Genomic DNA, 19,775 nt, shown 5'->3' with positions numbered 1-19,775 from the left:
AATAGAAGTACATTCTAATTAGAGCTGCTGTCAGTGACTGCTTCAGCTGCTGATAGTACTGAGAGGGCTTTCAACACAGAATAAGCAGAAACATTAGGGTAATACAGGCACACAACACAAAGGGGTACAGCTACACCCCATGCTGCTCCACTGTGCAAGTTGATCAGACGTGTAGAGAACTGGACAGCGCTTATTGAGAAAAGATGCCTCTACCTCCCTAAGTTCCCAAAAACTTAGTAAGTGAACATTTGAAATCCTGCTTGAGAAGAGATTGTGTTTGGCTATAGTACCTAGGTCCCAAGAAACTGAAGGAATATCTAATAAGGGAAGACAGTCATTTAGCACACAGAGCTTAGACACAGACTACAAAAATAGAGATATTCAAAGAACAGCTTTTATTTGCAGGTCAGGTTTAACATATAGTAAAAGACACATACAAACAGAATCTAATACATATTGGTATTTCACACTTAAAGTATTTGCACGATGAAGCTTTGGATTTCTTACGTATCATTTGCCGTGATTTCACAACTCTGTAACAGCAATAAAGAGTCAAAATGCCCATCAGTAAGATGAGAATAATTCCAGAAGTGAAGCCTGCCTGTAAAGAGGGAGAAATACAGTTCATTTTATTTGTGAATATACTACAAAAAAAGAGTAAGCCATGTTGCTGAAACATTTTCATATGCATACATTTTTCATAGTTTACCTGTTTTATTCCCCATGGGATGCTTAATATGGATGTACCCATCATGGTATTCCATATCATAAATCTAGGAAGAAAAAATCCAGTGAATATTTTAAGAACCAGTCTTACTTCACACTGTCATCTTAGTTAACAACAGTTATCTTGTTAATGTAGAACATTCAATAATCATGCATTTTCTGGCTATTATAGGGCAAGGTGTTTAACATACATTGTCACTAGACTGGAGTTTTTACCATAGCCATCTGTGCAACTGTCAACTTTAAAAGCAGTTCCTAATGGACTGTACACGTAGATTTCATCAGGAGCTGGGAGGACATGGTCAGGAGCAATCTAACAAATGGATAAAAACCAAGATTTATTAGTAACATCAATGTAACTAATTGTCTTAAACACAGCAAGTCAACTACTGTAAGTCATGGGAAACTACAATAAAAAAAAAAAAGAAAGAAAAAGAAATAGAAGGTTGTACTATGCTAATTCTCTTCCTAGGGGGAAAATACCAACAAACAGTTGATAGAATTTCTAGCTAGATAGCGAGAAAAATGCATTTTTCTTCTGCAAAATGTGTGTAAGCACACTATGAACAGATCATGCTAGCTCAACAGTTCAGTTATTGCAGCTAGCCACTGCTTTAATCTTATGGGTGGGAGAAATCTGGGCAGCCTCGATCACTGTTATAAAATTAATGCTGTTTGTATATTTTCTTTTAATGGTGAAGGCATTGCACAAGAAGTAAATAACAGCTTGTGATAAAACAAAACCTTTGGAAGGCACTCAGCTACTTGATTCAAAGCAAACTGCAGAACAATTCTCCCCCAACCTTTAGTCCTGCTGCTTATATAAATCCAGGCTGTGTAAGACCCAACATGCCAGAGGCCACCCACTTAATGAGGCCCTGTCTTTGCCTTACCAATGCCCTGTCTGCAGGGGATGTGAGCCTGCTATAGTAATGAATCCGCTTATTCATTGCTGAAGCTTCATCAGTGACTCTTTGCATGTCATCATTCACACTGACTATGTTTGTGGGCTCCACGTGAAATGGTCTAAAGGAGGAGGAAAAAAAAGGGAAGAAAGGAAAACTCTTAAAACCATGGAACACAAGATACAACTCAGAGAGCAACTCAGCAATACTCAGGATGGTTTTGTCATTCATTGACACAAGGCAAATGACAAAATATCCATTAATGCCATTGAGGGAAGTTGCCATCTGTGAAAGAACTGTGAGTTTATATCCATATTAAAATGGCCTCCAGCCCAGATTCTGTGGAGCAACTTAACATCAGACCTAATATCCAGCTGTTAGTTTTCAACAATGAATCACACAGAAAAATACATGTTAATGAGCTTGGGCAAGCTTATTAGTGCTTATAACTGGCATTGCCAGAACTGGTGATGAGGAACAGAGGTAGAAACAGAAAGCGTTGAGAATGCAGAAGCAGAAAGCACAGAAAGAGGAATGAGTGGTGGCAGTGACAACCACGTATGAAAAGAATAGGAACTACTAATCTATCTGAAAACACTAAATGGAATTCTGTGGGGAAGGAACCAAGCCCAAATAAGTCCATGTGGTCATATATATTTTGAAGTCAAGGCAACAGGGAATGGACTATGTCTCCTTTCCTCTACTCCACCTGAGTTAGACTGCAGGCGTGTTCACAGCTGCTGAAGGAGAAAACAGGAACACCACATTCCCCTCATTTTCTCTGCACACACAGAGGTACAGAGCAAACAGTGAAAGCTGCTCCTAAAGCTACACCACCATACACCCTCATGCAAGGAGCACTACCAGACAAATGTGTCCAAATCATGATATTGCTGAGATTTTTTTTTCTAACTCAAGTATAATTTACTTCCATATTATGCTCTTGCTTAAAAATAACATTGACTCCTAGCACTGAGAAGCTAATTTCTCAAACAAGACAGAGGACACTGCTGTCCTCTAAGCCTTAATACATCAGCTTTTTTTTTTTTCTTTCAGCAGTAATTTAATTTCTAAAACTACCACAATGGCTTTCTGATCTTCCCCTTCCAGGCTGATGTTTAAATCACTCATAAACCCATAGAAGCAGAGAACACAACAAACTTGCAACTACTAACAACAGAAACTAGGTCAGCAATAAAGCCATGCCATTTATTCTGTAATATGAGCAAAATCTACTTGAATTTACTGTTTTTCAATACCCATTTCTGTATCAGACTACAAAGGAACTTGGGCAACCCCTCCAACCCCAGCTCTCAATAACATCCATACAAAACTTCCCATTCTTTTTCCCAATGAATAATTTACTCATTTGTACTATGACATCACATGTTATCTGTAAGGAAGATAAGAAATACAGTCCTGAAGTTCTTTGCTCTGTCTTTGTAAGATAGGAAGATAGGTTCCTAGTCCTGTGTGCTTAAGGGGAGACAGTAGGTGGGAGTATCTATGAAAAGTAAGAAAACCTGACTCACAAAAGGCAGAAATAGAGAATACAAACTTCCATCTTCACAAATTCATTCTTTCTTTTATCTTAATTAATTCTTACATATTCCTTCATCATGGAAAAAAAGGCTTAGATTTTTGCTAAGTTGTCTCCTACTTACTGAAATGAAAATGAACCTTTAAAATTTTTAAAACATTCTCAATTGACTCTTCTTCCTATGATTATGACATAATGGGGAAAATACATGTTTTATGTGTGCGCTTTTGTGGTGTTCTTATAAACAATTTAGAAAGATACCTCAATTTAACAGAAATAAATTTTAAGCAATAGCTTTACTACTCAAAACATAGGCACATGCGGCTAACTCACTCCACATGTAGGTAATATACAAAAATACTCATGGACTTTCAGTTCCAAAGGACTTTACTCATTTTAGCTTAAAATTTATTAGGTTGAGCAAATCATGGGACACAGCTAAAAAATATTTCATTAGAAGACCTGTAAAATAAAGACTGTAGTCATGAAAACATGAAAAGTAACTTGTATAAACTTGTTTAAATGCTGCCGCACCTCTAGTCAGCTCGCTGCTGTTTTCTTTTTGGATTGCTGACATGCACTATATTTAGAACACTTAAGTGTTTTGCTAATTATACAGCAACTGCATAGTGTGAAGACCTTCCTCTCTTTCCTCATCTCCATTTAATATTATTAGTATATCCCCATGAACTTCCACTGCAACTGTGGAAAGGTTACAGTGAGACAAAGTCCACATTTTGGTTAAAAGTGAGTAGGCAGATCTGTGACAAAGATTTCTTTCAAAATGGTGTTCAACAATTCCTAGCACAGATGTTAAAGAAAATTCTTCCAGAGTGTAAGATAGTCAGAGACTATTTTCTAAAGCAATGCAGGTGAAATCCAAGGATGATTTTAAAATTAAAGTAACAGAAAACATGAATACAACATCCTATTTTGTGGGGAAAGCCGTGTTGTCAATGACCAAACAAATATAAAGAAAATAAATTATGCGTAGTACAAACCTATCTGTAGGTAAGAAATTGTTTAAAGAATGACATTTCATCTTCTTCAGTATTATGACCAGAATCTGGATTAAACAAGCAACTTACAGTCTAGCACAAAACAAAATGGTATGATCCAGAATCTAACCTATGGGTGAGGAGAATAAAATTAAACAATCCCTATGAAATTGTATGTACCTATTGCTCCTGCTTCCTCACTAGAGGGGTTTATTGTTGCCAGTACTTTGGCTACTTCTCCTCTTGATCCCTGCTACTGTGCATCTGTTGAGAATGAAAATTATGTAGAGCACCACTTCATTTGATTTCTTCCAGGGTACCACTGCACCACTAGCCCTGCTGAGCAAGTGACTGCTAAAACATACTGACCACCAATCAATTTTATGTTATTTGCAGATCTCTCTGGAAACATTAATCAGACTTAGAAACTGTGTGAGCAGGCTGGGAGGCCTGCTACTTACCTACCCTGACCTCCACTAGGAGAGGGTAGCATCCTGTTCAGGATGAAGGTCACAGTATTGCTCCCAGCAATACCCATACTAAAGAATGGTTGGAGGCCATACTCAAATGGGAGTCTGAGAAGCTCTCTCAGGGACTCAAAGAAGTTCTCATAGACTGAGATTTTCAAAGCCCAAAGCAGGTAGGATATAATTTGGGATATATTTTTTATTTTTATATTTTTTAAATTTAGGGACCTTATGTCTAGCAGGCAAGTATCAGCAAGTATTAGCAAGCATATACAAGTATTAGCAGCTACAACACATTCCTGTAAAAAAGTCTGATTTATACAAGCAATTATAGCCTATCTCTCACATGGCAAAATGCTTATGAAAAGAATGTTGGACAATGTGATCTGGGGGAAGGGGAGAGATTACACGACTGTGATTATGATGTGAAACAATACACTGACATAAACTATAACAGCCCTTGAATTTCATACACACTAAAAGACACAATTACAATTACTGTTTCAGCAGCTAGCCAGAAAAACAGTGCTCTTTTACGAGGGCAAACACCAGTAAAACAGAGCTGTTTTCCACAGGACCATGAGAATGGACAACTTGCAGGACCTCATGCAGGAGGTCCACATCTTCCATACATTACACGTGGCAGGTGTATTTTTCAGAAAACATTCCCAGAAAACCCACAGCCACACTCATCTTCTCTTGCTCTCACAAAGGGACAGTTAATTCTCTAGAGCTGGTGCAGGAAAAGAAAGAAGAGTGCTTCTGTCAAAACTTCCTCACATTTTTAACTTCAGTAGCAATTTTGTAAGCAAGAAAATGAAAAGAGATGCTCATGATTAACATTGCTCCCTTGTGATAAGCAAAGTTCAAGTGCTGGATTTGGAGGGCTAGAGGGAACAGCATAACAAGAACGCTAGTCAGCTACGTAAAATTTTGTAAAAGGGTACTACATTCATCTTATGTAATTATCAGCAATGTACTACATCTTGTAGGGCAATGAAGGAGTAATACTAACACATACCTCAAGAACTTTCAGACTAAATAATACTACTTTTCAAGTACCTTTGCTGAAGGATTTTTAAACATCAAACAACTGGTTCTTGAGATCTGATCAAAAACATGGTAAGTATTCAGCTATTACAGTATAATAGAATTTTTTGTACCATTATGTCTTTTAGCTCTACATGACAGTATTAATGACTTTAGACAAGCTTTAATTTTTAAACAAATATAGAAAACCTTCTTTACAGGATGCTTTACAATTTCTTTCCCCCAAACAGACCACAAGGAGCCACTTTAGCTTACTGCAGAGATTTTTTTGACACCCCACATCAATCATTTACTTTTTAGGCATGCGATAAGATTGTTACAGAGAAATAAAGCTACAAAATTTGTACAGCTTTATTGCCTTACTGAGTTACCAAATTATTGTAGGAATGCTGCAAATGGCACAAGACAAACTAAGGGAAAAAACTGATTCACTGTATGGGAAACTAAGGAAAGGAGAGGTAATAAGAATAGGTAGCTATTTCATAATTGGCAAGTACATATCTGGATAGGAACACCAGGCACTGGAACAGGCTCTCTAGGGAACTGGCCATGGTACCAAGCTTGTCAGAGTTCAAGAAGTATTTGGACAACAGTCTCAGGTATATGATCTGGTTCTTGGGGGTGTCCTGTGAAAGGCCAGGAGTGGGATATGAGGATCCATGTGGGCCTGTTCCAACTCAGGATCCTCTGTGATTACAGATATCTGTGTGCTTCTCTTAAGGAAATCTGTAACAAAGAATTCCACAAGTGACTTGGTTTTTACTTTCTAAGCTGTCTGAATTTACTGAAATATTAAAACAGTGTGCTTACAGTTATTTTGTAAGATCTTCATTCTCTTTGCAACACACTTTTCCTAAATTTTTCTGCATTTATATCACCATTATAGTAATTACAGCATGAGAAACATAAGTTTCTTAAAATGTTGGATGCAGAAACTAAAATAACCTTTTGAAGCATAATGCCATGGCTTGCACATTTTAACAAATTAGGAATCATAAGCTTTACCACACCACACTTCAATCACTATTCCTCTTCCCTGTAACAGACAAAAGCTATTTTACTTGTCACTTACCAAGAAATATGAAGGTTCTTAATTAAGGTCACAATTCTTTCCAATTAATAGAAGTAATACTAGGAATTCACAAAAATGTTGGCAAAATAGAAAAACAGAGAAAATCAGGGAAAGCAAGCAATGGTGTAAAATGATCACGTTGGTGTGCAGTGGTAAAGGCATAATGAATGCAGAAAGGATAGATTTGCACAGGTTGCCGACCTTATCCTACATTAAAAGAACTTCAAAAATTAAGGGAATAAACCACTTTTGCATTAAAAAGGCTTCTCTGCCACCTACAGACACCGTTTAATTTACAGCTGTTTAATTTCATTTACTGATGTCTCCTACACTCCGGATAAACTGTGGGACTTCAAAAACGAATAGGAAAAAAGGCAGAATGCTTGATCCCTCTTTAGCAGGAGGCATTGTCAAGGTTTTCATATGCAAAAGAACCAGCACAAAACATCAATTGCTTCTTTGAAGGTTCAAGTATTCCTGACTGACAACTGCAGTATCTGTTGAGAATTAACAGATTTAAAAAGCAGTTTGAAGAAAACAAGAAACACCCTCTTTTCCATACAATAATCACCAATAAGCCAATGCAGGAATGATATTCTAGTTTTTAAAGGGAGCTACAAAATGGGAAAAATACACTGAATACGGTGAAGAAAGACGAGCAATAACATTCTCTTTAAACGGATTAAAAGTGGCTTTATATTTCCCTCAAACTCGCAAAACAATACTACACAAAGTAATTTACATCGCTAAAAAACAATTAGCTTATTGTTCTTGTGTAAACACTGAAAAGCATTCCTTTCAAAAATCCCAAATCTTCCAAGCTGTTAAGAAAACCAGATAACTATGCAAATTTCTCAAATGTCAACCCAACAAAACCCCAACAAAAGTATAGAACAGCACTAAGAGAGACAAACGGTAATTACTACAAATCACACACAACACTTGAAGAGCTATCACAATCAAAGCAAAGCTACAAAGCATTCACTTGAGATCTAGTTTCTGAATACCAAGTTAAAAAACAGGAACAAAGTAAGAGCAAAAACACACTGCATTGTACTGCTGCATTTTCGCTACTGGATACTTTAATGCCTAACAATTCTCATTCCCAGGAGCCACTATTCCCTGAAGGTTTAATGAAGAAGCCCTTCAAACTGTCCACTTCCTCTGACCACGACTGACACAGACTCCAATGGTCTCTTCTTCCTTATTTCTTCTTTTAAAGTGTGGGGGCTGGCTGTTCTGGTACTGAAGTGAACTTCAAGCTTGTTTGACCCCTCTATTATTTCCAGGCCTTTCTGATATCCCAGGCCTCCTGCCCTTTATCCTTGTGTCTCTGCATACCTGGAAGGCAAAAAGGCTAGGTCGTGGAAAATGGGAGAAAGAATTCAAGAGAGGAGCAATAAGGACATTTAGGCAGATCTGCAGAACTGGAGGCTGTGAATGTGGGCAGACAATCCAAGTACACACTTCTGCTTTTAGTAAGGGAACTAAATGCCACAGGCTATGACCTTTTATGAAGTTGAGTCTCCAGACTTGAGAAATCACAGGGAAAAACCCCAACCACACAATATGGAAACAATTCCTAACCTCACTTGGAAAAGTGAGTCTTAGCATTTAGGTGTTTCAAAAAACCTCTCTTATTACTACTGCATCATCACAACACCTGAAACCCACTGCTCCTCAAACAGAACACGTACTTCCTCCAAAACAATTTATGTTTGATTTGCTCCCGAAAATCATACATACAAATTAGCAGTCTTTTTATGACAGGAAGGGATCAGATATTCCACAAAAAGAGAAAGATTTAATTTATGTTCATTCACAGTTGCCTTTGCCACCTGCAAGTACTCTACCGTTTCCTCGCCTTTATAAACATAATTCTGTATGCTCCTAGACCCGTGCTCCCTTTGCTCCCCTGGATTCACTTAGACCCTTATCCTCCTTCCTTTACTTGCAGAGAAGAGATGTTCATAGGCTCTCACAGCTTTCCAAAGCTGGAGGCCAACAGCATCAAAGCACTATCCTCAAGAACTTTTTTTTTGCTGAAGCAGCCGCTGACAACAGGATTTTGTATGCAACAGTGCCATCTTCAGTTCTTTCAGGAAAACTGCTTTACTGAAATATGATGGATGCAAATAGGAAAAAATTAACCACAAATTGGTCCAAGAGGTGCTACAGTGCTATTCCTTCACCTAAAAATGGAAAGCTGATGCCTTCAGCTAGTATTAGGAGGGCAGGTCCCATTCTGATCTCAGTTTTGGTTCTACAACCAGCCCACAAAAAATCTTAACTGCAGCACAGGAAGTCCTTCATTCCAAACCCCTTTGTTAAACTCTTAAGAAAACATGTAAAATAACAACTTAGCTAGAGTTACTATTTTTGAAGGCACAGCAATAATGCTGGACTGACTGACGCATTTTTCACATTTACTCACTCTCACAAAGCACTACACTGTTTTTCTTAAAAGGCAGTAAAGGTCACTCAGCTCACTTAGTACTAGCAAATAATGTATTTTTCCAGCATCACCTGCAGAATGCATACAGCACCATCTACACATACTGACAGCAACATCGGGCAAACTTGCTTGCATAGTCTCAACATTTCAGCTAGCCGTTCTAAATTAAAAAAATCATGCTCCACTATGCACACATATGCTGTTCCATGTTTGAAGAGCACTTTAAAAGCCTCACAATGAGTTCTTAATGGAGAAATCTCTCTGAAATAATGGTAATAGAAAAACCTTATCCTTATAAAAAAAAACATAGTAAGAACATCTGTTCACCCAGTGCTTGGAAATAAAATACTGTCATATAGTGACAAAGTAGGAACTGTTTGCACAGAGATCCTGGCTTCCAAACTTTAATCTTCTGTCTTTGTAGGATTCTGTTGACAAAAACAAAGATTAAACAACTCTTTGCCTCACAGTAATTCTGTAGGTTCATCTTTCCTCATACCTTTTGCACTTATAGTCTTCTGGATTAAACTGTATATTCATGATTCCATAATTGCTTTCATCACCTCCCACAGGAACCAAGATAGGTTTGGTATCCTCTTCCATATTTGTTGAATATGTCTCCTTTTAGATTCTGTCAGTTACTCTAGCCTGAAAAAAGGAAAAAAAGAAATGAATCCACTGAGTTAAGCAAAACTATGTCCCTGCTATGAATTTAACACTGGTAGAGTCCCATGATTTCATAAGCTCCTGGGCTGAAAATCACCAGTAAATAACTTCAACGTGCCACTTGAGAATTCTCATTCCATAATGCAAACATCATGACGTATGTACAGTGGGGACAGTATTTTTTTTAAACACTCTATCCAGCCCTTAATCTCTTTTAGCACCACAACAAGGCAGTATGAATTAAATATAAATTTCTGAAGGAGCTGTATTTCTAATGTGTAATGGCACTGCTGAGAACAATCTGTCAGTTATAAGAGCTACTGATTCACTAAACTACTTCAAACTTTGCAGCAGACACATTTGCAGTTTATTCCAGTTCCAGTACATTTCCCATAATAAGGATCAGATTATTGCAGTCTCCTGTGTCCAGGTCTTTCGAATAAAAGTTAATAAATGGTTTAATAATGCATTAATAACAACTATTACATGCATTTAAACCACTCCTGGCAAGAGAGTGGGGAGCAGATCACTTTTAAACTAATGGATTTCTACTCAGATTGAATTACAGGCCTCACATGGAACTTTCTGTGGTCTTTGTGCAGCTCAACAAACATAATGAGCTCAACAGCTCTCATTTCTGCTATCTCCTGAAGAATTCCTCAGGTAGGACTCCTTCAAACAAAAACGTCAAAAGCCAGGACACTTTCAAACAACAATGGTAGAAGTATCTGTTCTTCCATCTTTCAGAATGCTTTAAAATGTTAGGCTGATGGAAAGACAGATGATAACCAGAGCTGGCACAAGACAAGGAGGGGTAGTGCTGGCTGTTTGAAACCCAGAATGGCAATGGAAAAAGATAGAAAGAATAAGGTGTGTATGATCCTTCTGCATCCTCACAGAAATACACCATAAAGGCCCAATCTCGGAAATCACACCAACCCAAGTTAAGCAGACACAGTTCTATCCCTTCCTAGACGCATACTGTCAATCGTCTTCCATTACCTTATCCTGCTAATACCCCTGGCAAAAAATCAAAACAAAACAAAACAAAGAATCTGAAGGAGAGGATGAAAAATGAAAGTAATTGGTTTTCAACCATATCTACTCTCCTGGGTTGAAAAAACTGCTGCAGGATGCATGGGAAAACACTGATGTACAATGTGGCAGGAACTGCAGAAGCATTAAGATTGGCTCAACCTGCCAAGGAAGTGCTTTTTAGAAGACAGACACAGGTAATAGCTCTCCGTTCTCAAGGGGAGGGGATCACTAAAGGACCCAATTTATGAAAATTGTGCTGAAATTTCAAGTCCTGCTTTGACAGCTCAATGGCGTTTATGCAATCCCATACTGAACTGGACAAGGAGGACTGACACAGATGAAAATTAGCCATTCCTTCTTTTGCTTTCAACCCACATCAGTGTGGAGTTTGGGGGCTGTAATCTCTACACTTGTATGCCTGTGCAAGGGAGGGGATAGTGCCATAGAAGCCATTTCATCTTGCAGTGCTAACAGATTCCCCCAGATTCCTTGTAGTTTCAACATTCGCAACAAGAGATTCAAATAGTTACTAAGTTTAAAGGCATGATTTTGAGTTTAAAGAAGTTATTGTATCTTGGTCATTTTAGCTCTTTGAGAGGATACAATATGCAACTGGTAATAATCAAGGCAGTCTTAAGAGACTTACTTGCACCAGCTGACAGCATACTTTCTCCTACACTTAGTTTTTCCTGTTACACTCCCTAAAGCTTTATTCCTCTACCTTTTTCAGACACTTTCCATGGGATCCTCTTATCACCCCTAACTAACTTTCTCTCTTTTGCCACTCCAGCCTTTTAAAAAACATCGGTTTTGATTCTTTACCCTGAAGTCCTTCTTATCCACAATACTGCTTCTGGCTCCTTGGCCCCAGCTAAGCATGCTCTCATCCTTCTCAGCTCCTCTGCTAATGCTTAGCAAATGGATTTCTGCTCCTCATGTTTTTTTTATTTTCTGTCTCTCCTATACATTGTCAAAATTTGTTTTCCCAACCCACCTTTACTAAGCACTACTTACAAAGAGTTCACACCAATATTTTTACTTCTTTTCATGTGACATGGTGTTCCTCTCCAAACTCTCTTTATAGATACCCTTTTACACACTTCTTTTCTACTGCCTCCTCTTATTTTTCTGCAGCTCTAGCCTTTCTGCTTTCTCCCTACTGATGCCCTTCCAGATAAAATTTACCCTGGTTCCCATGAGCTTCCTGAAACAGCTAAATAATTCTGAAGCAAAAACACAGGCCCTGGAGACTTCACACACTGCTACAGGCATCCACCCAGTCCTCTGCCACTCCAATTAAGATATGTTATTACCTTATTTTATTCTATTCTATTCTATTCTCAACTGAACATCCTGTGTTCATTTTATGAACAGACAAACCTAGGTGTCAAACATGATCCTCCTAACTTGTTCTGCATTTTGCATCTCTCTTGAGAATTCAAATCACACTTCATATCTAGCCATAGAAGTGCAGATAAAAATTTTAATTCCTAATGTCTGAATTGAAAATTGAAATAAATTCAAATCCCAAATAGTCAGTGGTTTTAGCCAGAATCTTCCACAAGACCACAGTATAGATATCTCTTCCTTCCACAGACCATGGTTTGTGAGACAGATTAGGCAGATATCAAATGCACATGCCTTCCTTAAAGCCTGTTAATACTTGTGCTTTACGAGTCAGCCTCACACATGCTGACAACAGTGATCACCAGTTTGATTTTTTCTGCACTCCTGCTGTAAAGAAAGAACCCAGATTTTATAGTATTCTGTGAAGAAAAATAATCATTCCCAAATATATCATGCACTAAATTTGGCTTGGCAGCATGACTTGAGCCTTGTGGAGCTGGTGCTCACTTGACTCATTATGGTCAATTAGAAGCTGGGTCTGCAAAGACAGCTTATTTTTTAAGTACCTATTGTTGATAACAATTGAGTTCATGACCAGCAAGCTTATGACCAGCAAACTGGCTACTCTACAAATAGATGCAGCTATGACACGTGAAGACTGAAGCTGGAGCCAGTACAGTTTAAAGACAACAGCAAGCAGAAAAGCAAAATGAAGAATTAACCAGGTTAATCTCTCCTTTATCTATGCCTACAGAACATTCTGTTGTTCTGCAAACTGAAGCGCTACCATCAGAAGGGCAGGAAAAGGACACAGGCGCGTCAGAATTTAATAATCCAGGTTTCCTGTTGCTGGTCATAAACTGTGAAGCAACATCTAAGTCTATGCAAGTTATTTTTCCCCAGTCTCATTCTGGGCTACACTCCACGTGACCTTTAGATGGTAATCTGGACCTTTAATCCTCACTGGCTCAGCCCTATGAGCTTCTGCTTTCCCTGTCTTCAGGTTCTCTCAACCTGGTTTCAAAGTCTAAAATCACGAAGAAGTGAAGACAAGGATATGGCAGATTTAGAAACCTCACTGTAGCCTGTGATCTAATAATGTTAGCACTGGATAGCAAAACCGTATTAGCTGGCTTCCACCATGAATTTAACCACAGGAGTTTATTGTATCTTGGAGAAATTATTGTATCTTGGTCATTTTAGCTCTTTGAGAGGATACAATATGCAAGTGGTAATAATCAAGGCAGTCTTAAGAGACTTACTTGTGAGTTTTACATGTGTGTGACGAAATTTTAAGATGAGGCAGATCATTCAGAGTTACAGCCCAGGCCATGCAAGAGAGCTAGCAAACAGGTTTACTCTGGCAGGAACAAAACTGTGTTCAGTTAGTCAATCATCTCAACCATCACATAAGCATGGACTGTGCTTAGCTGATATTTATCAGAGAACCACCCACAGTGGGCAGGAGGAGAAAGGCTGAGAGGATAGCAACTCCCACAGTCTCCACCATGCTACCATGGTGCTGTACAAACAGCAGCTGAAGCACTGAGAGCTATTTATACTTCATTTATTATTAAAAGTTATTATTTCTAAAAAGTACCTCACACTCATGGTTTAAATACCAGAATCTGCTAATCAAAGTATTTAGTTCAAACACAGAAATTATTTTTTTAAGGTGCCACTCGGAGTAATCTGGTCTTCTCTTAAATTCTGAGCAGGATACAGTTCAATGCATAATACTCAAGAGCAAGCTGCAGGCTGTGCACATATGAGAAATAAGCAGTCTACACTGAAAGAGGAGAACTTCAACACAGGACAGCACAGTTCCTCAGTTCTTGGAGCGAATCCTCAGTCAGAAGGGACTGAAGAATGCTACATCAGTCATGAAAGTAGCAGCATATATTAAGAGCTCCTTAAAACGGGGAGAGCTCCTTAATAAGGTGCCGCCTCTTGTGGCACCTTATAGACACCTCAGCTTGTCCATACTCTCCTGCAACTGAAATGGTTAAAGACGATTAAAACTGTATAAGCAACGTAAGTCAGCAAGTTTTTGAGGAAAAAAAAGACTTTTGAATACCCAAGCTGAACCTCTGTTGAGCTTTAATGTAGCTCTGACTGAACGAACAGGTACATGGTCAATGCCAAATGAAAAATCTAAGTAAAATTAGAAAGAACCAGCATGTTCAACTAGATTTATCTTCGACGGATAAAGTTCGTATATTTATATATTTGTGGGCACTGCAGATAAATACTTAGAGAAACGAAACACTATCACCTTAGGCTAACTTACATTTCAAACACAATTTTTGTTTTTAACTTAACGGGTTCTCCCTCAGGCCCGTGAAAACCGATGTAAACACTCCCCTGCTTCATGGACCTCCCGAAAATCTCCCGTGATGTTCCTTTACCTCCGCCCCCGCTCTGAGGATCTGCCCGCGTTCCCCAGAACACGGCGTGGCCGGTCGGTGCCCTGAGGCTGGTCAGTGCCTGCGGCCGGCGCGGCTCCTCCCGGCCCCTCCGCCCCGCAGGTCGTGCCCCCGAGCCGGGCGGGCGGCGGGGGACACGGAGGGGGGACCCGGCGGAGGACACGGAGGGGGACCCGGCGGCGCCGCCTCCCCGCGCTCCGGAGCCGCCTCACGCCCCGAGATCCCCAAGGGCCTCTCCCGCCGAGCTGCCCCGCCCGGGCGCCGCCGCCGCCGTCCCGCCTGACGCGGCTCCTGTACCTGCGGCTCGGCCCCGGCAGCGCGGCGCTCCCGCCGTGGCCACAGGAAGCGCGGCGGCGGCTCCGGAGCGTGCCGGGGCTCCGGGCGTGCCGGGCCGCGTAGTTCCTGCAGCGGCTGCGCCGGGGAAGCCGCCCAGGCGCTGCGGAGCGCAGGACTACGATTCCCAGGAAGCGGCGGGGCGGTGTAGCCGGGCCGCCAGGCGAGGGCCTCACCGTACGGACGAGCGTGAGCCGAGTGCCGGGAAAAAAAGATTTGCACTTGCTGGTGTTGGCTGATGAGATGCCGCTAATAATAATTTTAAAAACAAACACCACCAAAAGGAAAAAACAAAACAAAACAACACCAAACCCCTCCCCACACACTCATTTGCTTGCATGCTTTTGCGGTCAGTATAGTGACAAAATCCATACATGACCCTTGCCAAAACAAACTGTGCTGGTCTTCACGTGACTGGCTACGGAGTGATCTATCCAGGGCGCCCTGACCTGCTCAGAAGAGGTGTTTCAGACTGAGCAGAGCACACTAAGCAGACTGAACAATAGGGACAGCATGCCCAGTAACACATTTTAGAAATTCAGTATTTTTAATCCTGGGTTGGTTAGGTTTGTTTTCTTTTTTTTTTTTTTTTTTGTTTTGTTTTGTTTTTGTTTTTGTTGGTTTGGTTTCTTTCTTTCTTTCTTTCTTTCTTTCTTTCTTTCTTTCTTTCTTTCTTTCTTTCTTCTTTCTTTCTTTCTTTCTTTCTTTCTTTCTTTCTTTCTTTCTTTCTTTCTTTCTTTCTTTCATTTGGTAATACTTAAATCAAGTTGAGATAATCCTTTTCATAGTTGAAACCATGGTTAATATCAAATCTAGGGATATTTATAATTCATGCTTGGAAAAACTGCTGAATTGCAAGGAAGACAGCAGAGGGAGCTTCCCCATGTGATAATATTACAAAACAGGCTACACACAAATCACCCCCTTTACTTCCTGTTCTAAAGTAAAGTCTAAAACATAATGTATGGCTAGCAGCTGGACTGCAGGACTGTTCTGCAAGAAAATTGCTGTGTAATTGAATTTCAGACTGCTGACGGAAATGAGGCAGCAGAGACTTAACACTACTGATCATCCTGAAATCCAGCTGCACACAAGCTCATTGGGACCAGAACTCTTACTTCTGTACCCAGGAAATTCATCATCATCTTTAGTGTCTGATGCACTCTTAGAATCCAAGTGTACATTCTGTGCTTTGGCCATTAGAAGATTTTGGTCGATGAGTCAAGCAGTCTGCCCAGCTGCTATCACAGGAACTTTAAATGCAATGCTAACACCATGTACTGGTGCTATGAAAGTAAATTAAACTGAAACCCACAAAACTAGACGTGTGTAAAGAACTGTTTTCTTCACATTGCATGTTTCTAGTCTTGCTCTTGCAGGCCTGTCTTCTGTGTCCTCTGCTGGGAAACATTTGTATAAGTTAATATTATAGCAGATAGATGATCTGTGTTTCATTGCATTCTTGGTCACCCACTACAGTTCTTGAGTTATGCTTAGGAAAAGTGTTTTATTGTAAGAACTATAAGCCTAGCAGAAGTAGAGTCATCCTGCTCCCTCATGAAATCTGCTGCCACAGCTGACTTCACACAAGGCTGTTCAGTCTGTGTCCTGCAGTGTTTGTGTTCTGGCTTTCTCTTCTGATGACACATTACCTTCTGGGCAGAGTGTCTCTTCCTACATGCTTGGACAGGAGAAAAATGGGAGCCTAAACTAATTTTGAAGCTCTTGGCAAATCTGTAAGACAAAGGGAGTATTAAATCCGGCTCTAAGAAATTTCCATCCTATGCTATGTTGAATCTTCTTTTTACTGCCTCAAGTCATACTTTACTCTGCACTTGCAGTTATAATTGTAATATGCACAAATTCATAAAATTGACGCATTATGGAACATTACAGTAGATGAATTAATAAACTTCCTCATTGATGAAACAGAGCATGGTCACATAGGTAACAAACTTGGAGGGGCATTGGATTTTGTTAGAGAAAACTCCAGGTATCTTTCTGAAATATACTGATAATACATCAGGATAGCATTTAAGTTATAGATGCTTACATATATCTATGCTACACTCGAAATCTTGTTTGTTGGCAAAGAGAAAGTGTATCTCCTATTTAACTAAGGCAATAATTTGTTGAAATTAGTCTATGTGTCAGATCATTATTAGTCCAGCACTGTTACACAAGAAGAAACAATAATGGGGTTTATGCAGATATTTGCTTCTTTCCCCTGTTCTTGGTGCTATGGTCACCCTTCTGCAGCTGCTCTGGACCACGAGGTTGCTGGTTTCATTCTTGGGCAGTAGTTAAAGGAAAGGACTGCAGGTCCTTTACTTACTGCATGTTATCAGCATCTGGAGCCCATCTCTGAGAGGAATATGACATTTAGATTGCTGGTTTATTCTTCCTCACTTTAAGGGGTTGCACTCACACTTGGGGTGAATTCTTACAAGTTTTTATAAAATGCTTCTATGTTTTTCTGGTTAGCTGCAACTCCATATTGTTTTTGAATGTAATACATAAGATGCTGTTTACATATGCTGGATAATATTTTGTTCTGGTTTTGCTCAAGCATATGACTCTCTCTGCTTGAGTAGGGCTGGTTGGGTAAAATTACCTTGAGGGTAGTCTGTAAACATCTTGTGCAACTTGTACACTGACACCATGGTTTACATTGAATTGTTAGCAGCCATAGCGGGAAAACAATATTTAGCTCTCCAAAGAATCCTCTGAGGTAAAGAAATTAGTTACCATTGCCATGTAATTTCTTGTGATTCAGAAAATGTCATAGTTTGGCTTCTCCTAGTGTAGTGGAAAGTAATCTGGAGGCAGTAGAGAGTGACGTACAAAGAGTCAAAGGAATAAGGAAAAAAAGTAACTCTCCAAGTTTATCTACTAGTTAGAGGCTGTGACATGTCGCAGACATCTTTCATGAAAAATCCTTTCTTAGGATTTTTCCTTGTGAGAAGCTGCAGTTTTCAGCAACCAAAGTAAACAATGGTTATCTGCTGCTGTGGAATGCAACAGGTGATTGGTCTCCTGTGGGTGTTTGGATTTCTTGACCACTCATGGCAGAGCTGGCTCTTGCTCTGTCTGAGACACAGATCTTTGTTATTCATTCCTTTTCTATTCTTAACTTAGCTAGCTGCTGAAAAAACCTTTCCTTTCTATTGCTTTTTAGTATAGTCTAATGTAACATATATCATAAAATAATAAATCAAACCTTCTGATCATGGAGTCAACATTCTCGTCTCTTCTTCATCCTGAAAACCCTTGTGACCACAGTCACAGTGACATCTGATTGTAGTTAAAATGAACTTGAGATCACCCACCAGGGATTACAGATCTGCTACTATGACTGCATTCATAGTAGCTCCCCATGTCTACTATTAAAAGTATTAACTTAAGCTGTATGGAGTGCTGAACATGAAGATACACTGGCAAAGCTGAGGGAATGGTTCCTATTCTTGGAAAGTAAGAGGAACAATTTGAAAGCTTTCAGTTTGGCTTAGATGTGTCAGAGTAGCACATCTGCCACTAACCATAAATTTCTCAGGAGAACAGACACACTGTTCTTTTTCTTTCTGGCCATCCAAAACAGAGCTCCAGTGTGATGCAAACAGAAGCCATTTTGGTTCATGAAGCAGTTTACTCTGCTTCCCTGTTTAGGAAAAAAGTAAAATAGTTACCACAGTGGGTGAAATTTCACTGAGTCTCCCCCTCTAGTTTCAGATGCTGCTTTGGGAACTCGTTAACAGCTTAACACACTTCCTGCAGAGATGCTCCCACTGCAGATTGTTCATCCTTGGACATTATGTGTCTGACTGAATACTTACTGAAAGCTGGTAATTCCCAGCACTATGCACATTGTATGCACACATACATATAAAATCTAGAGGGGCAGATTCAACCTCACTGTGAGACAGAGAAGCTGGTTATTTCTCTTACCCACTTTGCACTCTAACCTGAGTCCTGTCTTGATGCTCCTGAAAAATAAACAGCTGCAAAGGGTAGGGCTTAACAGATGATGGCTAATGAGAAAATAACAAAAACATTAGTTCAAAGACCACTTTCCAAAATTTCCCAACTGCTGCAGGAATTTGCCTTGATGCTCAAAGCACCTGCTAAACATTCAGATGTTCACTGCAGAAATACAGATCTGGTGTCACTTCTCTTTGCAATAGAAGTGATTAAAGTTCTTGAACAGACACGCTATTTTTCAAGTTGTTTTTCTCACGAGGAAAATCTGTTGAACGTGGTGGAGGAGGTTTTAATGTGTTTTACCGTGTTTATGAAATTACATAGGATATTCCTTAATGTTTTTACAAATAAGAATTGCTATGTTATCTCACAGCATGAAAAGAGGTACAGAGAAGATAGACACTGCACTGGCAGCTGGGAAACCCAAGCTGCAGCGTCAGACTACTTGCTACTGATTTTAGTAGATGAATTGAATTGACAGGAGTTCAATCCATGTTCTCCTCTGCTCCAGCATCAGGTCTTGAGCCAGGAATTCAGTTACTTTTCTATCTCTGACAAGCGTGGTATAACAAAAAAGGACTGCAAAAGAGATATCGTTCTAAAGTTTGAGTTATCCGGAGTAGTTAATTTTGTTTTGTTTTTCCTGTTTTACACAACACTTTTTTTTTTTTTTTTTTTAATATTCCAGCAGAAGCATATGTTGGGTATTACGCTAACGCTCGGAAAAGGTGTGGGCAATGAAATGGTCCCTGCACCATCAGCGGCTCCAGGCCC

At 39.6% G+C, this 19,775-nt stretch overlaps 1 protein-coding gene across 4 annotated transcripts in view; it reads right to left on the bottom strand.

The window, feature by feature from the left end:
• Positions 1-15,129, bottom strand: part of SLC38A9 (solute carrier family 38 member 9) — a 46,440-nt gene extending 31,311 nt beyond the window's left edge. For 2 of the 4 annotated variants that reach the window (XM_071425404.1, XM_071425406.1), the window contains exons 1-6: positions 14,673-15,100; positions 9,713-9,861; positions 1,620-1,752; positions 918-1,039; positions 710-773; positions 508-601 (exon numbers count right to left, since the gene is read on the bottom strand). In XM_071425404.1, coding sequence (XP_071281505.1) covers positions 508-601; positions 710-773; positions 918-1,039; positions 1,620-1,752; positions 9,713-9,816 — 517 coding nt within the window. In that variant the 5' untranslated portion in view covers positions 9,817-9,861; positions 14,673-15,100. Of the gene's footprint in view, positions 1-507; positions 602-709; positions 774-917; positions 1,040-1,619; positions 1,753-9,712; positions 9,862-14,672 lie in introns of those variants that run through there. The other 2 variants (XM_071425405.1, XM_071425407.1) reach the window with 2 other exon arrangements.
• Between the last annotated feature and the right edge of the window lie 4,646 nt (positions 15,130-19,775).

The sequence above is a fragment of the Agelaius tricolor genome, unplaced genomic scaffold (assembly GCF_023055355.1).
Source record: "Agelaius tricolor isolate 1412-34295 unplaced genomic scaffold, bAgeTri1.0.p SCAF_4, whole genome shotgun sequence".
NCBI classification, from domain to species: Eukaryota; Metazoa; Chordata; class Aves; order Passeriformes; family Icteridae; genus Agelaius; species Agelaius tricolor.
Note: the sequence above shows the minus strand (reverse complement) of the source record. Positions and strands in the feature narration are given on the sequence as shown.